At 36.9% G+C, this 18,462-nt stretch overlaps 11 protein-coding genes across 11 annotated transcripts; 7 read left to right on the top strand and 4 right to left on the bottom strand.

Annotated features, from left to right (window-relative positions):
• Positions 1–389: 389 nt before the first annotated feature.
• On the top strand, positions 390–2,171 carry NCAS0H02700 (uncharacterized protein; the record flags this gene model as incomplete). The annotated part of the gene is made up of 1 exon (XM_003677879.1): positions 390–2,171. One exon carries the CDS (start codon positions 390–392, stop codon positions 2,169–2,171), a length of 1,782 nt encoding a protein of 593 aa, XP_003677927.1.
• A 306-nt stretch (positions 2,172–2,477) lies between these two features.
• OST6 (dolichyl-diphosphooligosaccharide--protein glycotransferase) lies at positions 2,478–3,455 on the top strand (the record flags this gene model as incomplete). The annotated part of the gene is made up of 1 exon (XM_003677878.1): positions 2,478–3,455. The coding sequence occupies one exon, from the start codon at positions 2,478–2,480 to the stop codon at positions 3,453–3,455; it is 978 nt and encodes a 325-aa protein (XP_003677926.1).
• Positions 3,456–3,553: 98 nt separating this feature from the next.
• On the bottom strand, positions 3,554–4,825 carry NCAS0H02680 (uncharacterized protein; the record flags this gene model as incomplete). The annotated part of the gene is made up of 1 exon (XM_003677877.1): positions 3,554–4,825. The coding sequence occupies one exon, from the start codon at positions 4,823–4,825 to the stop codon at positions 3,554–3,556; it is 1,272 nt and encodes a 423-aa protein (XP_003677925.1).
• A 549-nt stretch (positions 4,826–5,374) lies between these two features.
• Positions 5,375–6,988, top strand: PSP2 (Psp2p; the record flags this gene model as incomplete). Its single annotated transcript, XM_003677876.1, has 1 exon — positions 5,375–6,988. The coding sequence occupies one exon, from the start codon at positions 5,375–5,377 to the stop codon at positions 6,986–6,988; it is 1,614 nt and encodes a 537-aa protein (XP_003677924.1).
• Positions 6,989–7,351: 363 nt separating this feature from the next.
• PPZ1 (salt homeostasis regulator) lies at positions 7,352–9,712 on the bottom strand (the record flags this gene model as incomplete). The annotated part of the gene is made up of 1 exon (XM_003677875.1): positions 7,352–9,712. The coding sequence occupies one exon, from the start codon at positions 9,710–9,712 to the stop codon at positions 7,352–7,354; it is 2,361 nt and encodes a 786-aa protein (XP_003677923.1).
• A 543-nt stretch (positions 9,713–10,255) lies between these two features.
• TRM9 (tRNA (carboxymethyluridine(34)-5-O)-methyltransferase) lies at positions 10,256–11,086 on the top strand (the record flags this gene model as incomplete). The annotated part of the gene is made up of 1 exon (XM_003677874.1): positions 10,256–11,086. One exon carries the CDS (start codon positions 10,256–10,258, stop codon positions 11,084–11,086), a length of 831 nt encoding a protein of 276 aa, XP_003677922.1.
• Positions 11,087–11,241: 155 nt separating this feature from the next.
• On the top strand, positions 11,242–13,188 carry UBX2 (Ubx2p; the record flags this gene model as incomplete). The annotated part of the gene is made up of 1 exon (XM_003677873.1): positions 11,242–13,188. The coding sequence occupies one exon, from the start codon at positions 11,242–11,244 to the stop codon at positions 13,186–13,188; it is 1,947 nt and encodes a 648-aa protein (XP_003677921.1).
• A 188-nt stretch (positions 13,189–13,376) lies between these two features.
• On the top strand, positions 13,377–14,015 carry ERV25 (Erv25p; the record flags this gene model as incomplete). Its single annotated transcript, XM_003677872.1, has 1 exon — positions 13,377–14,015. One exon carries the CDS (start codon positions 13,377–13,379, stop codon positions 14,013–14,015), a length of 639 nt encoding a protein of 212 aa, XP_003677920.1.
• Positions 14,016–14,051: 36 nt separating this feature from the next.
• Positions 14,052–14,591, bottom strand: RAD33 (Rad33p; the record flags this gene model as incomplete). The annotated part of the gene is made up of 1 exon (XM_003677871.1): positions 14,052–14,591. The coding sequence occupies one exon, from the start codon at positions 14,589–14,591 to the stop codon at positions 14,052–14,054; it is 540 nt and encodes a 179-aa protein (XP_003677919.1).
• A 230-nt stretch (positions 14,592–14,821) lies between these two features.
• On the top strand, positions 14,822–17,719 carry SPT5 (transcription elongation factor SPT5; the record flags this gene model as incomplete). The annotated part of the gene is made up of 1 exon (XM_003677870.1): positions 14,822–17,719. One exon carries the CDS (start codon positions 14,822–14,824, stop codon positions 17,717–17,719), a length of 2,898 nt encoding a protein of 965 aa, XP_003677918.1.
• Positions 17,720–18,009: 290 nt separating this feature from the next.
• Positions 18,010–18,219, bottom strand: MRPL39 (mitochondrial 54S ribosomal protein bL33m; the record flags this gene model as incomplete). The annotated part of the gene is made up of 1 exon (XM_003677869.1): positions 18,010–18,219. The coding sequence occupies one exon, from the start codon at positions 18,217–18,219 to the stop codon at positions 18,010–18,012; it is 210 nt and encodes a 69-aa protein (XP_003677917.1).
• Positions 18,220–18,462: the final 243 nt, after the last annotated feature.

Here is an 18,462-nt window from a genome sequence, read left to right as displayed (position 1 = left end):
ACGATGTGGTAGTTGAGAGAGTTAGCGTTTATACCCAATTAATCACTACTCATCTGTATAATAATATTACTAGTGAAAAATTCAAAACACGAAATTCGTTTACGCGTCAGGGCTAATAGTAGGGTTAGGGTTTTTGTTGGGGGCTTAACCCTAAAAAGCATTTTATTGAGCCCTAAGAGCATGTGCGGAATGTATTAACTTACCTTAACTCAACTAATAGTCATCTTAAAAAACGCAAGGTTACTATATTAGATGCCATAGAGCTGGTCAGATTATTCGTTAGTATAGCCTGGTAGTGAAAGTGCAAAAACAATTATCTTCCCCTCTTACATTTCTTCTTCAAGCTGTCGTTTAGAATATTTTTGAGAAGCCCGGTTTCACATTATCTAATGGCTTCAGCTACCTCTCTTCCTAAATCACCAAATGTAAATCTATCCACCACTTCACTCAAATCACTTTCCAATTCTATAAATAAAAATAAATCGGATTCGGAAGAAGTTCCTGAACAAATTGTTCACAAGGATGAAGCATTGCAGCCACCATCTTCTAAACGATCGAGAGCCTGGGCTGTTTGGAGTTCTTCGAAACCACAAACAAATGCTACAAACGATGTGACAAATCCCTCCAAAAAAATACCAAATGAGGATCACGAACGTTCACAAAGCCCTTCTGGAGATAGAGCTCCAGAAGTACCTGAGACCTTAAATCCAGAAGATAAGGGAACAACATGGTCATTTTGGCCCAAATCAAACCATGTAGGTACAGAAAAGCATAGCAATGTCGTTCCAGAGACAGACTTAGATGCCGTGATAAATACACTAATACCGCCTACCTCTGAAAAGGATACCTTATTATCCGAAGTTGAACCGGGTCCGGACTTTCAAACACCCAATATTATGGTACCCGATTTTGAAATATTACCAAAACAAACAATCTGGTCATCCTTAACCAAATTGTTTTCGTTCCATGACAGTGAACAAAAATTCTTATCGAGGACGGATATGCACTCCAAGTTGCAGGAATTAACGACAGGCGAGCAGAGACCCTTAAAAATTCTTATTGTGGGGGTTCATGGCTTTTTCCCTACCAAAATGATAAGACCATTCATTGGTGAACCTACTGGAACATCCACCAAGTTCATTAAAGAAGCTGAACAAATCGTGAAAAGTTATTTTCAAAAACAAGGACAAGAAATAGAAATTAGTAAAATTGCATTGGAAAAGGAAGGTGATATATTTGAAAGAGTCGATTTTTTCTTTGAAATAATGAAAAATTGGTCTAAAGAAATTAATGAGGTCGATTTCATATATTTTGTCACCCATTCTCAAGGATGTCCTGTGACTGTGATGCTCCTGTCCAGATTAATTGAGGCAGGCATAATAAACATGGATAATTCAAAATTCTTTAATGGCATTGATTCTGGATTCACTTCACGCAAAAAAATAATTTCATTATTAGCCATGGCTGGTATTAACAATGGGCCTTTTTATGGAGCGGATCAAACATTGTTTGTTAGAGCGTACCAAACAATAGAAAGAGATTCATTAAGAGAGTTATTTGAGTTTCAAAAATTTGATTCTATTCAATCCAAAAAATTTCTTAATGGGTTGAGAGTTATCATTGCGAATAATGTAAAAATTACGTTTGTTGGGTCTATTAATGATCAATTAGTTCCTCTATATTCTTCAATGTGTCTCTTTGCAGATCATCCCAATATTTTCAGAACCACGTTTATTGATAAAGCATCAATGACACCATCTTTTATAATGCGTATCGTAAAGATTGCCGGGACTCTAATAAACTTGGGACATGATGACCATGGAATTATTAAAGAACTCAGTGCGTCTTTAGCTGGACCTTTAACTGGAGGGGGGCATTCTACCGTTTATAACGAAAGACAAGTTTATGAATTAGGGATTAAGTTTGCTCTAGAAACGACTGACACACTTACTAATATACCTGTCACTTATAAGCCGTTTAAACTTTCAGAACTAGGTACAAACCCCTATCATTTACCCTGGTCAATGAGAGGACTTATTTTTGAAACAAAGAAATATATAGGTGATGAAGAAATCAATTTGCTTTATAAGGAATTTGAAGACTGGAAACCAGAAACGAAACAATTGAAGGATATAAAATATAGACTAAATGGGATACGGTACAAACTTTAAAAATAAGAATTAGACGTAACCAAAAGTCTTTGTGGGAGCAATTTATAAATATATATTCATACATTACTTAATTGAATAATTCAAACAAAATAGAGAGACGTAATATATCTATTGCCATTTTCGCCATTCGATTGTTATGTCAACAATTCGAAAATTGAAAAAAAAAATAACCGCGAACCTGGAAAATTATGAAAGAATAAAAAAGGTCAGTGCAACTGCGTTCAATATAGCAAACCAGAAAACGGTCATACAACCACAGAACCATCAATTGGCTACTGATAAGGATCCTGTACATTTACATCAATAATGAAGTTCAAATTTAACTCATTGTTATTAGTCCTTCTGCAATTGTTGCAAGTAGTGTATAGTCTAACCCAAAAGGAAGTGTTACTATCATTAAGGGATGAAGACGGTATTATCAAAATTACAGATGAAAACTATGGTCTCTTCAGAACAGGTGTAGCAGATTTCTATAATGTTTTATATGTGACAATGAGTCAGAGCAACACCGCCGGCCAAGTATGTGAAATGTGTTTTGATTTTGAGAAAACTTTACGTAAAGTAACGAGTTCCATTCTTAAACAAGAACCAGACGCTAATGTGCTCTTTTTCATTGCAGATGTTAGTGATATGTCATTAATAGTAGATGATTTAAAACTTACTAATGTTCCTCATCTGGTGGTATATCCTCCACCAACGCCGGATCAAGAGTTTTCATGGTCAACTTCTCCATTTTATCAGTATGAACTGAATGTTGATAATGCAAATGATGTTATGCAATTTGGAGATTACTTGGCAAAGATTTTGAGGATATATTTAAGGATCCAGGCAAATTTTGATTATAATGAGTTTGTAACGTACTTTGTGGGATTTATGGCTGTATTCATAATATTTAAAAAACTCATACTACCGTTGATTACAAATAAATGGAAGAGTTTTTGCATATTAGTTGCTTTTATCATCTTACTGCCAAGCATTACAGGGTACAAATTTACCGAAATGAATGCTATTGCACTAATTGCTCGCGATAAAGATGACAAAATAATGTTTTTCAGTGGTGGAATGGGTTGGCAATTTGGGATTGAAGTATTTACTGTTTCATTGATGTATATCGTCATGGCAGGATTGGTAATAGCCCTCATTTTATCGCCACGTTTGAAAGTATTAAATACGAACACTGGTGCTTTCCTTAGTGTTGTTCTCGGTTCGTGCTTACTTTACATGTTTTCATATTATCTTTCCTGTTTTAAGATTAAGAACCCATATTATCCGTATACATATTAAGCAAACAAGCCGAGATAGTTGTACTATAACAAAAGGAATTGGAGACACTGAAGAATATTTAGATAGAAAAATGCATTTTTAGGTAATAAGTATACAGTTTATATATCAATTGCATCCGTATTCTCATGATGTTCAGAATTATCATGCTCTTCTTCCGAGCTTTTATTTATCACAAAAAATGAACCCAGAATTAAAATTGCCCCAACAGAATATAATAGTGACATGGATTTATGCTTAAAGACAAAATCTCCAAACATGGCTAAGGGAATGGTCATGCTCAACCCTACTGTAACAGTAAGTGGTGTAGTCAATAACATTGCTTTTGCCCAGCAAAAATCACTAACGAATGTAATGATACAATTGACCATCACAATGAGAATGACTCTTGGACTGGTTGGAAGCTCAAATGTTTCCCATCCCTGATAATGTAAGAAAAGTATAGTAGGCCATAAAAATATCAAAGTGAACAAACCAACAAATCCGAAAAACAATTTCATATTCATTCGGGATTCATCCTTAACCTTCCTCTTTAGTAATGTACTATAGATCCCATAAAACAATGCACCTCCCAAAGCCAATAAATTCCCTATTAATATTTGTATAGAGTCGAATTCATCTTCATCTCCTGAACTCGTTATGGTTGTATCAAATTTCATAGGGGGATGAGTGATTAAATGACGACTATTAGCATCTGATTTGGTTACCAGCATTGTTCCCAGAAACGATATTATAGAACCTATTATTTTTGACCTGTTTATCTGCTCCACATGACATAATGAACCTATAAATAAGGTAAAGAATGACGACGTAGACGAAAGTATTGTTTGGGAAGCCACAGAGGTATATGCCAATGATGCGTTCGTGACAAAATTGGCCAAAAACCAAAGAATACAAAACTGGGCACTTAACCTTATTGTGTCACTCAAGGATATTAAATCTGTAGGTGAGTCTTCATTTGACGTACTCGTTTCCAATGTATTGCTCGAAACGGTGGGTTCATCAGGTTTAGGTATTAGTGGACTACCTACATTGGGTATCCTGGATGATGAACCTTCCCCTAATGATAGCGTTATTGACGGGACTGAATGTAACAATGGTTCGCTATTAGTAGCCCCTTCTTCCTCTAGTTTCAACTCTTGGTAAATATTAAAGGATCCTGTTCGTTTATAATTGCCCAGTAAGGAATTACACGTCGGTATTAAATAAAAAATAAAGGATGAAGTGTTAATATACGTGATGAAGAATGGTTTTCTAAACGAATCATCTTCAAAGATTAGATTTATCAGAAACGAGGAGAGCACCCAAAGTATTATAACTATTACCAGCATAACTAGACCGAGAGTCCATTTTTTATTGAAGGACACGATCATCTGTTGGAATCCGGGCTTAGCTATGAGATGTATAATGGTAGTCCCGTAGCAGAATAGTATTCTATATATTTGACCTTTTATGTAGAGATCTATACTGATCAGCTTATAACAGTCATATCCATTCGAGATTTTTCAAAAATAAAATTCAGATCACGTGCTTTTTGGGACTTTAAAAGTTAAACCCTAATAAAACAAGACCTAGTTTATAAAGCCCTAATTATTCTATATTTTGTTTGACAACATTATCGATTCGTTAATGTTGAAATTTCAAATGGGTCACAAAGAGGCTATTATAAGCTTGAAGTTCCTCAGGAATCCATTCACACATTTTGAAAACAGTCGTTCTACTACTGAATAGACATTTTTCTGCTTTACTCCTATAATGGGTATGTTTATTTTTTTCAACGTTCTTTAATAACAATGGCATTTTGTCGTTCCCCTGTTTGGTATTCAATGATACCTTAATTGATGACGCCTATGGACCAGAATGGTATTTACTAACGAATAAATGTATATTTAGCTTCAAATAATGGTGGCACTACTAAAAAGATGTCTCTGGAGGAATTTCTCGGTGATGATACACTAGGAGATTCCGTCTGGAACGAAGATGAAATTAACTTAGACGCAATTAATAATACTACAAATATTGACGTTTTGAAACCAGCAGCAAGGAATGCGGTTAATAGTAATAACCATCCTAATGACAATGGAGGACACTACCCAAGTGGTAGGAACTCGCAGTTCCCTCCAGCTTCTCATAATGGATATCAGGACCCTGCCATGGGTAATTTTAATCAAGGAGTTCAAGGTCCTCCTTATATAATTAAGTTTTCCAGTTTACCTCCAAGATTTTCAGATTATGACATTAAGGATTTATTCCAAGCTAAATATACCAAATTTATTAAATTCAAATTATTTTGGGAATTGAATAAGAACCCTTCCATTTCTACTTTGAAGACAGGTTCCATATTTGATCAGAATTTTAAAAGAGATTCTAAAGTGGCATTTGTTGAACTATACACATCTCGTGATATGGATAAGATTTTAAACAATTGGGTGGTGCCTTTAAAAGAAATCTACCAAATTGTTACAGAACCAGCAAAATTTGAAGATTTTAAAGAATATATCTCTAGAGCTGCACTATTAACTGACCCCAAAGATGATGCTGCTAAACCTTTCGCTGTATCTCCACCAAAGGCAACTCCAAAGTCTAAATCAAATCCATTTGGTACCGCAAAGCCAGTGGATACACAATCCAAGATTCTCGACATTGAAGAAAAAATGAAACATTTAGGTGTAGAAGATACAACAACGTTAAGAAGGTTATCACAGGAAGCTACTGGGAAACCTAAGATAACAATCTTGAAAAAATCAAAACAAGAACAACAGGAAGAATCAAATGCTATTGCTGAAGAATCAAATATACCTAAACCTTTGAGCTATTCTCAAGTTTTACAAAAATCAGTAGACGAATCAAAGAAGCCATCAACCCCAAGTGCTACATCATCTACAACTTTTTTCCAAAAGGCATTGAAAGATGTTACAAATAGATCGGGCACTGACACAAGCGTTTCAGCAACTAGTGACGGCTCAAAGGATTCAAAGTATGAGGGCAACCATGTCTCAAATGAGACTGAGAACAAAGAACAAGCGGACTCGGCTGAAAATGCGGAAACGCATTCTTCTCAAAAGCACTTTACATTTAAGAATGCTGAACGAGAACCATCTGTCGATGCCACGACAAACGCTCCATCATCCGGAAATAACCCAGAATATAATAAACCATACCATAGAGGCGGATCCATGAGAGGTGGGAGAGGTAGCAACCACAATAAACGTGGAGGTAATTACTCTCGTGGAGGACGTGGAAGGGGTGGTGGAAACTATCAATCTCGTAATAGAGGTCAATACAATGACAGTGAGAATAGGGATGATGACTCATCTGCTGATAAGCAATATTCTATTTTCAAACCTGCAGCTAGTTTCTTACAGGCAGATGATACTTTTAGTAGCAGTAATAGAAATACCAATAGTAGTTATAATTCTAATAGCCATACGAATAGAGGTGGTTCTAATCGTGGTAGAGGTAGCTCTCGTGGCGGTTCCCGTCGCGGTGGTAGAGGGAATTATCATTCTACTGGAAGCAAATTTGTCAACGATTAGAGCATACGTATACCACTAGGAATAGTAGAATAGATCGATGATCGATGATCCCGTTCTTTGCTCTCATACTGACTAATTGATGATTTATTCCCTTGCCTCTAAGCCATTCATCAAAGACTCATTAGCCCCCCACACGTCCATTATCCTAATAACATTGTTCCATTATTATATAAATATATACATTAGGCACCCATTAACAAGAAAAAATATAATAAAGAGTATTGTATTAAGTTAAATAAAAACAATATTTGAATATAATAAAGGGGGTAATAATAATAATAATATATATAGGTATATATAAGCAGTTAATTGCATTAACTTTCTTATTGCTGATCAAGCATTGAATTGAAATTGTTCATAGTACTAATCTTGAAGTTGCTGAATTTGTTGTTGATTAGCAAGCTTTCTTTCCTGTCTACCCTTCTTCATTACTTGCTTTAAGGCGGCACTATCTAGAGGATCTAATAATTCAAATGAACATAATAAACCTTCACTGACACTCATAACGGCTCCCCAATTGTCAAATTCACCACAATAATTAGGAGCAGAAAATACTGTTACCAAACTTCTATCATTGAAAAATTCATAACCATCTTCAACAACCATATGAGCTCTACAAACCAAATCGAATCCGAATTTATTTAAAAATTTATTAATGGCCACCTTATTATAACAATAACTGACACCACGTTCATTATCTTCCCATTCATTGGGAGAATCCGTTGGGTCCGACCATAATAAATCATTAATTAAACCAAAATCTGGGACGTCTGTAGGTCTACTAACATGCCTAATTTCATCCATAGAATTCAAAACAGGTGATAACCCACCATGAACACAGAAAATTTTCCCTGCAACAATAGCCGCTAGTGGTAAAGTGTTAAATGTATCAATGAAAGTTTTCCATGTCTTTATATTACAACGACGTTTACATTCATCATAAAATCCATAAACTCTCGTCACGTTGGCACATTCATGATTACCTCTCAATAAGAAGAAATTTTCAGGATATTTAATCTTGTAACACAATAATAATAAGATGGTTTCCAGTGACTGTTTCCCTCTATCCACATAATCTCCGAGAAATAAATAATTAGCTGAAGGTGGGAACCCACATTTAGTGAATAATCTTAATAGATCACCATATTGACCATGGACGTCACCAACAATTTTTACAGGAGGTGATAACTCCAATAGTGAAGGTTGTGATAAAAACATTTCTCTTGCCAAATGGCAAATTTGTAGAATTTCATAATTTTTCAAACAAACGTTTTTAGTTCTCTTTGCTGCATAACCTGCATCTAGTAATTTTTGGATGGTCTCATCGATGTCTATAGGTTTATAATTTTTCTTTTTCTTCAATGCAGTTGTAGAATCGTTCAAATTTGGTGAATTTTCAGTCATATTTTCTTGCGAATCAAATGGTTCATTATGATCAGATATGGCACCACCTCCACCGCCTGGATACCTATCTTTAGATCCATTCCCTTTTAAGTCATGAACTGCTGACGTGGAAGGTATAGCAGTGGGTATATTGTCCATGTTAGAATTAGCATGACCGCCTGAGTATTCGCCATTCAAATTAACGTTATTGACATATGCATCACTATTTAGATTGAAATAGTCATCAGGATGTCCACCATTATATGTAGCGTTTGTTCTTAGCATTCCTGGTGAATTCATAGGTGTACTGTACGCAGTGGTACCTCCTGAACCCAATGATGATTTTCTACTATGCAATGATGAGGCGAATGAATTGGAACGCTGTATAGCCAATGATGTGTCAGCACTTGATAGTTCATCGCCACCAACATTATTTGATTTCCTACGTACTCTAGCTGATGAGGATCCACTTCTAATACTAGAAGGTCGGGATGAATGACTATGTCTTATGGAACTCTGACGCGTCTTTACGTTTTGCCTTGTGGACGTGTTGTCTGAAGGTGCATCATAAGTATTATCATCATGATTATCGTTATCATCATCAGTCAAGGCATTTTCATAATATTGGAAAGAGTTAGATGATGTTGTATATTTACTATTTTTCAATATTGGAGATTTCGGTGCCATTTGGATCATGGACGGTGGTAAATCAGTGTTGTTATTATTACTTAATCTTCTGGAAGATGAACGTCTCTTACTTGAACCAGACAACGGATGCAAAAATGGATTATTATTTGCTGATGATTGATCATAGTCGTCCATAGAAGATTTCCTGTATGAACTGCCATCTTGATTTGATTGCGATCGTTGTAATATATTATTTTGTGAATGATGTGACGATGAACGACGATGACTGTGAGGGAACAAATATGTGCTACTTGTTTTTTTAGTGATATTGCGACTAGAAGATGAATCATTATCATTATCGTCGTCTCTCCTTGCATTAACATTCTCAGCACTCTTAGAAGTTTTTATTCTCGGTGTTCCAGACACCGATGAATGCGATTGTGAACGTGAATGTGAATGCTGATGAGGTTCAGATGCAGGAAGTGACTCGTTATTCGATATATTATTGTCATTAGGGGTCGATATAGATGGCATTTCAGTCTTGGCATTACTGCTTACATGTGACGATGATTTTTTTGATTTATTAGACTTTGCAGATTTGGAGGATTTGATGGAGTGAGAGGTGTCATTTCTAACTAAGTTTGGTTTATTTGTAGAAGATGCAGATGAGGTGGAGGGTTTTCTCTTGGTAGTCTTGGAATTTGAATTACCCATTATATTTAATAAGCAAACAAAGTGGTGTATTTATTAGGATTGATAAGTGGTCGACTCTTCCTGAAAGCGATTGGCTTGAGTTGGAAGACAGCAGAGAGTGAGGGTGGCTGAGTTGATCTGGTGGGAGATCTGAGATGTCTTGAGAACGGATGGGAGCGACACTATTAATTGTTGACCCTTCAAAGTGAGAATGAGGAGTAAATTTAAACTAATAGAGCAGAGAAAGAACAGATACCGCCAGATACAATTCTTGAATAACTTTGTTAACGTCTGTGAGCTCTAAGATTGGTTAGTATCCCGGGTGTATCACTATGAGCAAAGTTCATTTCGCATTGATTTAATTAAGAAAAGACGATTTACGGAAACCCTTAGGGCTATGTGAGCCCTGGTTGGGTCGCTTTCCACGAATTAGGGTTTGCTTGCTTACGTAATTGGAATTTTTTATTATTTTATTGACCAATTCTTGTATTATATTATATTCGATGATATTATTATACAGATGAGATATGTGTCATAGTGTGTTTATACTCTGGAAACGATCCAATGGCTGACTTGAAAGAGCAGGAGTACGTGCACGATGTGTACAACGAAATAGCACCGCATTTTTCGCAAACTAGGTACAAACCATGGCCTATTGTCTGGTCTTTCCTTATGGAACAAACCCCAGGAAGTATAGGTATCGATGTCGGATGTGGTAATGGGAAATATTTGGCAGTGAATCCGAACGTGTTTCTTATTGGGTCTGATAGGTCATCGGGCCTGATCGATTGTGCGGCCCAAATCAATGGACAATATAATGTCTTGATTGCCGATGGGATGAACTTGCCTCATCGAGATAATACTTTTGATTTTGCCATCTCCATTGCTGTGGTACATCATTGGTCTACTAGGGAACGTAGGATAGCGGCAATTAAGCATATTCTTTCCAAAGTAAGACAAGGTGGGCATGTCATGATATATTGCTGGGCTTTGGAACAAGGTCAATCTAGAAGAGGCTATCATGAAGGTATGGAACAAGATGTCTTAATCCCATGGGTGTTGCAGACAGAGGGGAGTAAGGATAAAGAAGCGAAGAAGAAGAAGAAGCATGCGGTTGCCAATCCACCAGATATTTCCAAGATACCGCCTCATGAACGTTCAGCGTACATTGCTAAATGGAGAGAGGAACAAGAGAGCAAGAGACTGGAGGACCAAAGGAGAGCTAAAGAAGAACAGGAGAAACAAGAGGAGGAGCAGAAGAAAAATACCAAATACAGGTTCTACCATTTATATCGTGAGGGAGAATTGGAAGAAGATTGCATACAAGCCGGTGGGGTTGTTCAAAGAACAGGATATGAGAAGGATAATTGGTATGTAATGATGCAGAAGCCTTAATAGAATCTAATAGCATATATATATAACATAGCATCTTCAAGCATTAAATATATTGCAGTAATGTATTTGGAATGGTCGTCAAGTGCACATCGCGTCTAATTGACAAATTGGGTGGATAAACTAAATTAGAGAATTAAGGTTGGCGTTATTGTTACATGGAAAATCTTGAAAAACTGCAACCAACAGAGGGCAGAAAGAAGAAAGTGTCCATTGGAACCATTAACGTTATGCCCGTCATTAAACAGGGAGATCAAGAATTTCATATTTCTCACGATGAAGAGGAGAAACTGAACGAATTCCAATCAATTAGTGGATTCCCCGAAGATGATCTTGCCGACATTATAAGGCATCTCCAAAGTAATAGTTGGAATTTAGAATTAGCATTAGGCTCCTACTTCGATGGTAACTGGAAAGAACAATTAAATGCTCTTCAAGTACCAGAACCAGAACCTGTTGTAGAAACACTCCCACCGGTCCCGGAAAGAGTAGCGTTTACACCTCATACCTCCAATGGACCTTCATCATTTATGATGATCCCATCTTTCCCTGTAGTTAAAAAATTGCCAATGGGATTCAAAGACAAGTATCGTATGCTGGGTATCAATAGTGATACTGCCACCCACCTCGTGACGAATCCGTTCCTCTTAATATTATTGTTTGTCCCTAAATTACTTTTCAAGTTGGGGACCTTCATTTGGACTTTATTGACAATGGGGTTTACCAACCATCTGCCAGGTCATGACCGTAATGCTTCTGTACGTGAAGTGCCTCAGAAACCTCAAATGATTGAAATGGAAAGAGAACGACTTAGTGGGTTTTTTGATGATAGAATAAATTCCTTGATTGAATGGAATAAATCATATAATGAAGTGTTGGAAACGGTGCAGAATGAATTTAAGTTTGGCTTAGTGATTCTAATAGGTGACATCCTAGGAGCAGCAAATGAGCGTTTTGATGAGAAAAGTGATTCCGAAACCGTAGAGAAAGAGGAGGAACCTTTTTTAAATGGAACCATTGATTTAAATTCACAAAAGTTTATTGAAAAGATTATAGGTGACGATTCTGTTATTGATTTGTTGGAAATGTACAGAGACGATTTAGTTATATATTGTGGATCTGTTGTAGAACTGGAACCTTGGCTTGTCTCAAAGCAATTTGGTATCAAGTATACACCTGAATGCTTCATTGTTGGGAATGTGATCAATGGTGATGGAAACGTTAATAAGCTGTCATTATTATCAAGAATTAAAGTGAATTCCAGCAAAAGATTTCAGACTACCCTAAAGGCTGTGTTTGATCGTTTCAGACCAGATATGGTCGTTAGTAGAACGGAGAGGAATGAATTGGAACTTGCGAGAAAGATTAGACAATCACAGGAGGAAGCCTATCAAAACTCATTAAGAAAAGATCAAATAAAAGAACAAGAAAAGACCATTATTCGTGAAGAAAAGAGGCTACAGGAGTTGGAAGAAAAAATGAAAAAAATAAAAGAAACATACGGCAAACTAAAATGGTTGAATGAGTGTTTATTGATCCTTGAAGGTGATAAGAATGATCTTCTTAATTCATCCTCTCATTCTACGGAAGTAAAGATGGCAACTTTACAAATTAGAACTGCACAGGGGAAACGATTAATAAAGAAATTTGATAGTCAAACAACGTTACATGACATCTATATAAATATTGGGTGTCATTTATTCTTAAACAATCATTCTTTGGATATTAAGGAATGGAGTGAAAGTATTGTTGACAAGATTAAGGAACTAAGTGAGGATGGAGATGTGTTGTGTTTTGCAGATAGAGATATTGTAGAAGAAGAACTTATTTCCGATACGGCAGAGATCAAACCAATCATTCAAGAGGAGCTAATGAAATGGGAGACAGAAATGAATAGCATCAATGAGGACAAGCCCTTTGAGCTGGAATTCGACTTTGAATTAGTTTCGCCCTACCCAAGATACATTGTTCCAGTCAACAAGAATACGACAGTTAAGGAAGTGACGCAGTTATGGCCCAACGGTAATTTATTGGTAGAGGATATAGTTGTTGATGAAGAGATGAGTGATGGTGAAGATGAGGAGGAATATTTAGAGGATAATTAATCTATAGACTTTATAATCCGAGCAAAGCATAGTGATAGTAGTGTCGATCGTTTGGTGAATCGCGTCGTTGTTATTTTTTTTGCTGACACGAAACTCTGAAATATTTCAACAGATCTTCTTTCTTCACTGTTGTCCTGTCTTCCATAGGTGATACACGTAGCTCTAGGACAAGAAAGGCAAAAGGAAGAATGAGAATGTTTAACGGGAACTTGATTTTGTTGCTTTTTATAGGATTCTTGAGCATTGCAAAAGGTCTACGTTTTGAAATTGAAGCGAAGCAAGAAGCCAACCCAGAACCATTCTGTATTCGTGACTTCGTCAATGAAGGTCAATTAGTGGTTATTAACATCGATTCAGATGGACGTATTGGTGATGGTCAGAAATTGAACATGTTTGTCCGTGATTCCACCGGAAATGAATATCGTCGAAAGAATGATTTTGCTGGTGCCTTACGTGTTGCATTTACAGCACCTTCCAGTACCGCATTCGATGTTTGTTTCGTTAACTCTGGTGCCACCGGGATGGTTAGATCAGTGGAATTAGATATTGAAAGTGGTTCTGAAGCTCGTGATTGGAATCAAATTAGTGCTAATGAAAAATTGAAACCTATAGAAATTGAATTGAGAAGAGTGGAAGAATTATCCGATGAAATTGTCGATGAATTAGCTTATTTGAAGAACAGAGAGGAAAGATTAAGAGATACCAACGAATCCACCAACAGAAGAGTGAGAAACTTTTCTATCTTGATCATCTTAGTCTTAGCAGCTCTAGGTGCATGGCAATTAAATTATTTGCAAAACTATTTCAGATCTAAGAATATTATTTAATCTAGAGTATTTAATAAATAGTATTATTTCCTTTATTTAGAATCGCAGATATCCCAATTTACCCAAGATGATTGCAAAGTCCAAATATGTGATATACCTTCTATTTCCCTGTGTAGCACATTTCATAAGTTGGTCGAGAACGCCAGATGAATCATCCATATCTGCAAAATCAGCAATTCTCTTAAGCTCATTAGGTCCCAAAACATGGTCTTTCCATTCAACATTGGGAAATTGCTTATCTCTACCTGAGCATGTCACCAATAATTGCCAAAAATCGTCTACAATGGCCGCATTATCCATAAATATTAACAACCAATAGGTTATCTTAACAATTTTTGAAAAATCAATCACATCGGTTCCTGGTATAACCACTTCATCCCTCCGTACCAACTTGGTCAATTCCTCTGGCATTTCTAAATCTGTAAAATAACCGTCCAAATCCCTTAACGTCATGTCTTGATCCAAAGAATACCGAGCATAAACATCTAGAATCTCATCCTCCAACTGTTCGGGAATTTGAGCATTACGAAACTTGTCTACTTGTTGCTGTGACACATTGGTTGTCCCAGAAGCCATCGATACATCTAACGTAGTTCCACTGGTTCTCTAATTGGTGGCTATCTACTTCATATTGTATATTATCAATAAATTTGAAGGCGCCGTCGCAAATGCTGAATTTTTCTGTTTCCCTTCCATAAAATCAAAGAAATGAAGGATTCACTCACAGCATTGAAAGGGAACTCACTCTTGCCGTTTGAACTACTTTTGAATAGAAGAAAGATATCAACGACTGACCTTATCTTATCATGAGTGAAGAGTCTGGATCTACTCCTGTGACAACGCAGGAAACTACTCCCGCTGCGGATACTCCTTCTGAGTCTCCCGCTGTTAGTAATGCTACACCAGATACAACAACTGATGTTGTTGCCACTACGAGTGTTAAAACGGAAGATGATTCTAATAAGAGACCAAGAGAAGATGAAGATAGTAACGGTGAGAACAAGGATACCAAGGAAGAGGATAAGGACACCAACAATGACGATGATGATGAAGACGACGAAGATGATGACGAAGATGATGACGATGAAGAAAGACCAACAAAAAAGCATCGTCAGGAGAGAAACCGATTCTTGGATATTGAAGCTGAAGTCAGTGATGATGAAGATGAAGATGAAGATGAGGAAGAATCAGAATTGGTTCGTGAAGGTTTCATTACACATGAAGATGATGAGCAGGGATCTGCTGCTGGCAGAAGTGACAAATTGCATAGACAATTAGACCAAGACTTGAATAAGACATCCGAAGAAGATGCACAAAGACTGGCTAAAGAATTAAGAGAACGTTACGGGAGAAGTAGCTCCAAACAATATCGAGCCGCTGCTCAGAGTGGGTACGTTCCTCAAAGATTCTTATTACCAAGTGTTGATACAGCTACCATTTGGGGTGTTCGTTGTAGGCCTGGTGCTGAGAAGGCATTGGTTCGTAAATTACTGAAGAAGAAATTTAATTTGGATAGAGCCATGGGGAAAAAGAAATTAAAGATTTTATCCATTTTTCAAAGAGATAATTATACAGGGAGAATTTACATAGAAGCTCCAAAGCAATCTGTTATTGAGAAATTCTGTAATGGTGTCCCTGATATTTATATTAATCAAAAATTATTAATTCCTGTGCAAGAATTACCTTTATTATTGAAGCCAAATAAGTCAGATGATGTCTCTCTTGCAGAAGGTAATTACGTTCGTATCAAGCGTGGTATTTACAAAGGTGATTTAGCAATGGTTGACCAAATTAGTGAAAATAATCTAGAAGTCATGTTGAAGATGATTCCTCGTCTGGACTATGGTAAATTTGATGAAATTGACCCAGTAACAAACCAACGTAAACCAAGAAGGGCCACATATGCGCATAGACCTCCACCTCAATTATTCAATCCAACGATGGCCCTAAGATTAGATCAAGCCAATTTATACAAAAGAGATGATCATCATTTTACCTATAAGAACGATGATTATATTGATGGTTACCTATATAAATCATTTAGAATCCAGTATGTGGAAACGAAAAACATTCAACCAACAGTGGAAGAATTGGCCAGATTTGGTTCTAAGGACGGAGCTGTGGATTTGACATCCATATCTCAAGCTATCAAAAAGGCACAGGCTGCTCAAGTGACGTTTCAGCCAGGTGATCGTGTAGAAATCTTAAATGGTGAGCAACGTGGCTCCAAAGGTATTATTGTTAGCACGACCACAGACATTGCCACTGTTAGGTTACCAAACTATCAATATAAACCATTGGAATTTCCAATATTGTCCTTGAGAAAGATCTTTGAACCAGGTGACCATGTTACCGTTATTAGTGGTGAACATGAAGGTGACGCAGGTTTGGTTCTGATGGTTAAGCAAGGTCAAGTAACTTTTATGTCAAATCAAACAAGAGAAGAAGTTACCATTACGGCTAATAATTTATCGAAATCTATTGATTCTACGCCTACCTCGAGTGAATATGCATTGCATGATATTGTTGAATTGAGTGCCAAGAATGTTGCATGTATTATACAGGCAGGTCATGATATCTTCAAGGTGATTGATGAAACTGGTAAGGTTTCCACCATTACAAAGGGCTCCATATTGAATAAAGTTGATACTGCACGTGCACGTGTTACCACAGTAGATGGTAACGGTAATGAGGTGAAAATTGGTGATTCTGTTGTTGAAAAATTAGGTGCACGTAGGGAAGGTCAAGTGCTGTACATTCAAACACAACAAATATTCATTGTTTCAAAGAAAATTATCGAAAATGCTGGTGTCTTTGTGGTGAACCCTGCCAATGTTGAAGCAGTTTCATCAAAGGAAAATATATTGAATAGCAAACTAGATTTGAATAAGATGAACCCAGATATTGTATCAACTATGGGTCCACCATCTTCATCGCAACCCATGATTAAACCACAACAAAGTCGTATGGGACGTGAAGTTGCTCTGGGTAAGACTGTAAGAATTCGTTCTGCAGGTTATAAGGGTCAACTAGGTATTGTTAAAGATGTCAATGGTGAAAAAGCCACAGTTGAATTACATTCAAAGAATAAACATATCACGGTGGATAAACATAAATTGGCCTACTATAATCGTGAAGGTGGTGAAGGTATAACATACGATGAATTAGTTAATAGACGTGGTAGAGTACCACAGGCAAGGATGGGTCCAAGTTATGTTAGTGCACCAAGAGGTATGGGTAATCCAACTCAAGTTGCTGGTGTCCCTGATGGTGGTAGAACACCTGGCTGGAATTCGTTTGATGGTGGTAAGACACCTGCTGTTAATTCTCATGGTGGTGCTGGTGCTGGTACTGCATCTGCTTGGGGGTGTGCATCCACATGGGCTGGCCAAGGAACAGGTGCAACATCTACCTGGGGTGGTCAAGGTGGTGCTTCGACGTGGGGTGGCCAAGGTGCTACATCTACTTGGGGTGGTGCATCTACTTGGGGTAATAAATCAAGTTGGGGTGGAGCTTCAACATGGGCCAACAGTGGTGAATCTAATAACAACGGTGCAGGCTCGACATGGGCTAATACTGGAGATTCTAATAATAACAATGGTGGTACCTCGACGTGGGGAGGAAATAAAGAAGGAGGCGCCTCAACATGGGGGGGCAACAAAGAAGGTGGAAGATCCACCTGGAATGATCAAGGTAGGAATTGAGTTGAACTACCTACCGATTCCGTTGTATACTACACTTCTCGACTTATAGATAATATATTACATTGAAGATTTGGCCATCATATTATCAGAAAGTATAAAAAAACTACAAAATTGAAAAAACGATTTATTAAATTCATGTGTAATGTTAATAGTTATTATTTAAAGCTAAACAATAAAAGAAAAAATTTAAATTAAATATGCATTCATCCTTTTAATGTGTCTCTTCAAAGTTAAATATTTGTCGGGTTCTAAGAATATATATATATACAAGAAGTAATCAGATGGTCAGGTTAGCTCTTCCTTAGAAAACTTATAGGTTTCCTCTCGGCAACTTTCCTCTTTTTAGCCTCTGTAAACAACACATGTCGTTGAGCCACAGGATCGTATCTAACTTGTTTTACTAGGGGAGCACCTCTCTTCACCGTTATATGTCTCGAATAGCCTGTTGCTGCTGTCGATAATAGTTTCACCACCGTACTTTTAATCTTAGTTTTGGCCATTGTGTATGAGGCACACTTGTATACTCTTTCGTCACTCGAAGTTCTCTTAGTGTATATCGGTTTCTATTACCGCTTTACTTGGATTTCAATTATTGATTTATCGAATCCTTTAATTTCAAATATCCAAATGTGCCGTCCGAGACGATATAAATTTCTAGTGAAAAATTTTTGGTCAAATAGAATATGATATTCACCTTTATCATCAAGAGGTAAAGCTTTTGTAATCTTGTTTATCAAATCAGT

This window comes from Naumovozyma castellii, chromosome 8, assembly GCF_000237345.1.
Source record: "Naumovozyma castellii chromosome 8, complete genome".
Lineage (NCBI taxonomy): Eukaryota > Fungi > Ascomycota > Saccharomycetes > Saccharomycetales > Saccharomycetaceae > Naumovozyma > Naumovozyma castellii.
This window is presented reverse-complemented; position numbering and strand designations above follow the sequence as displayed.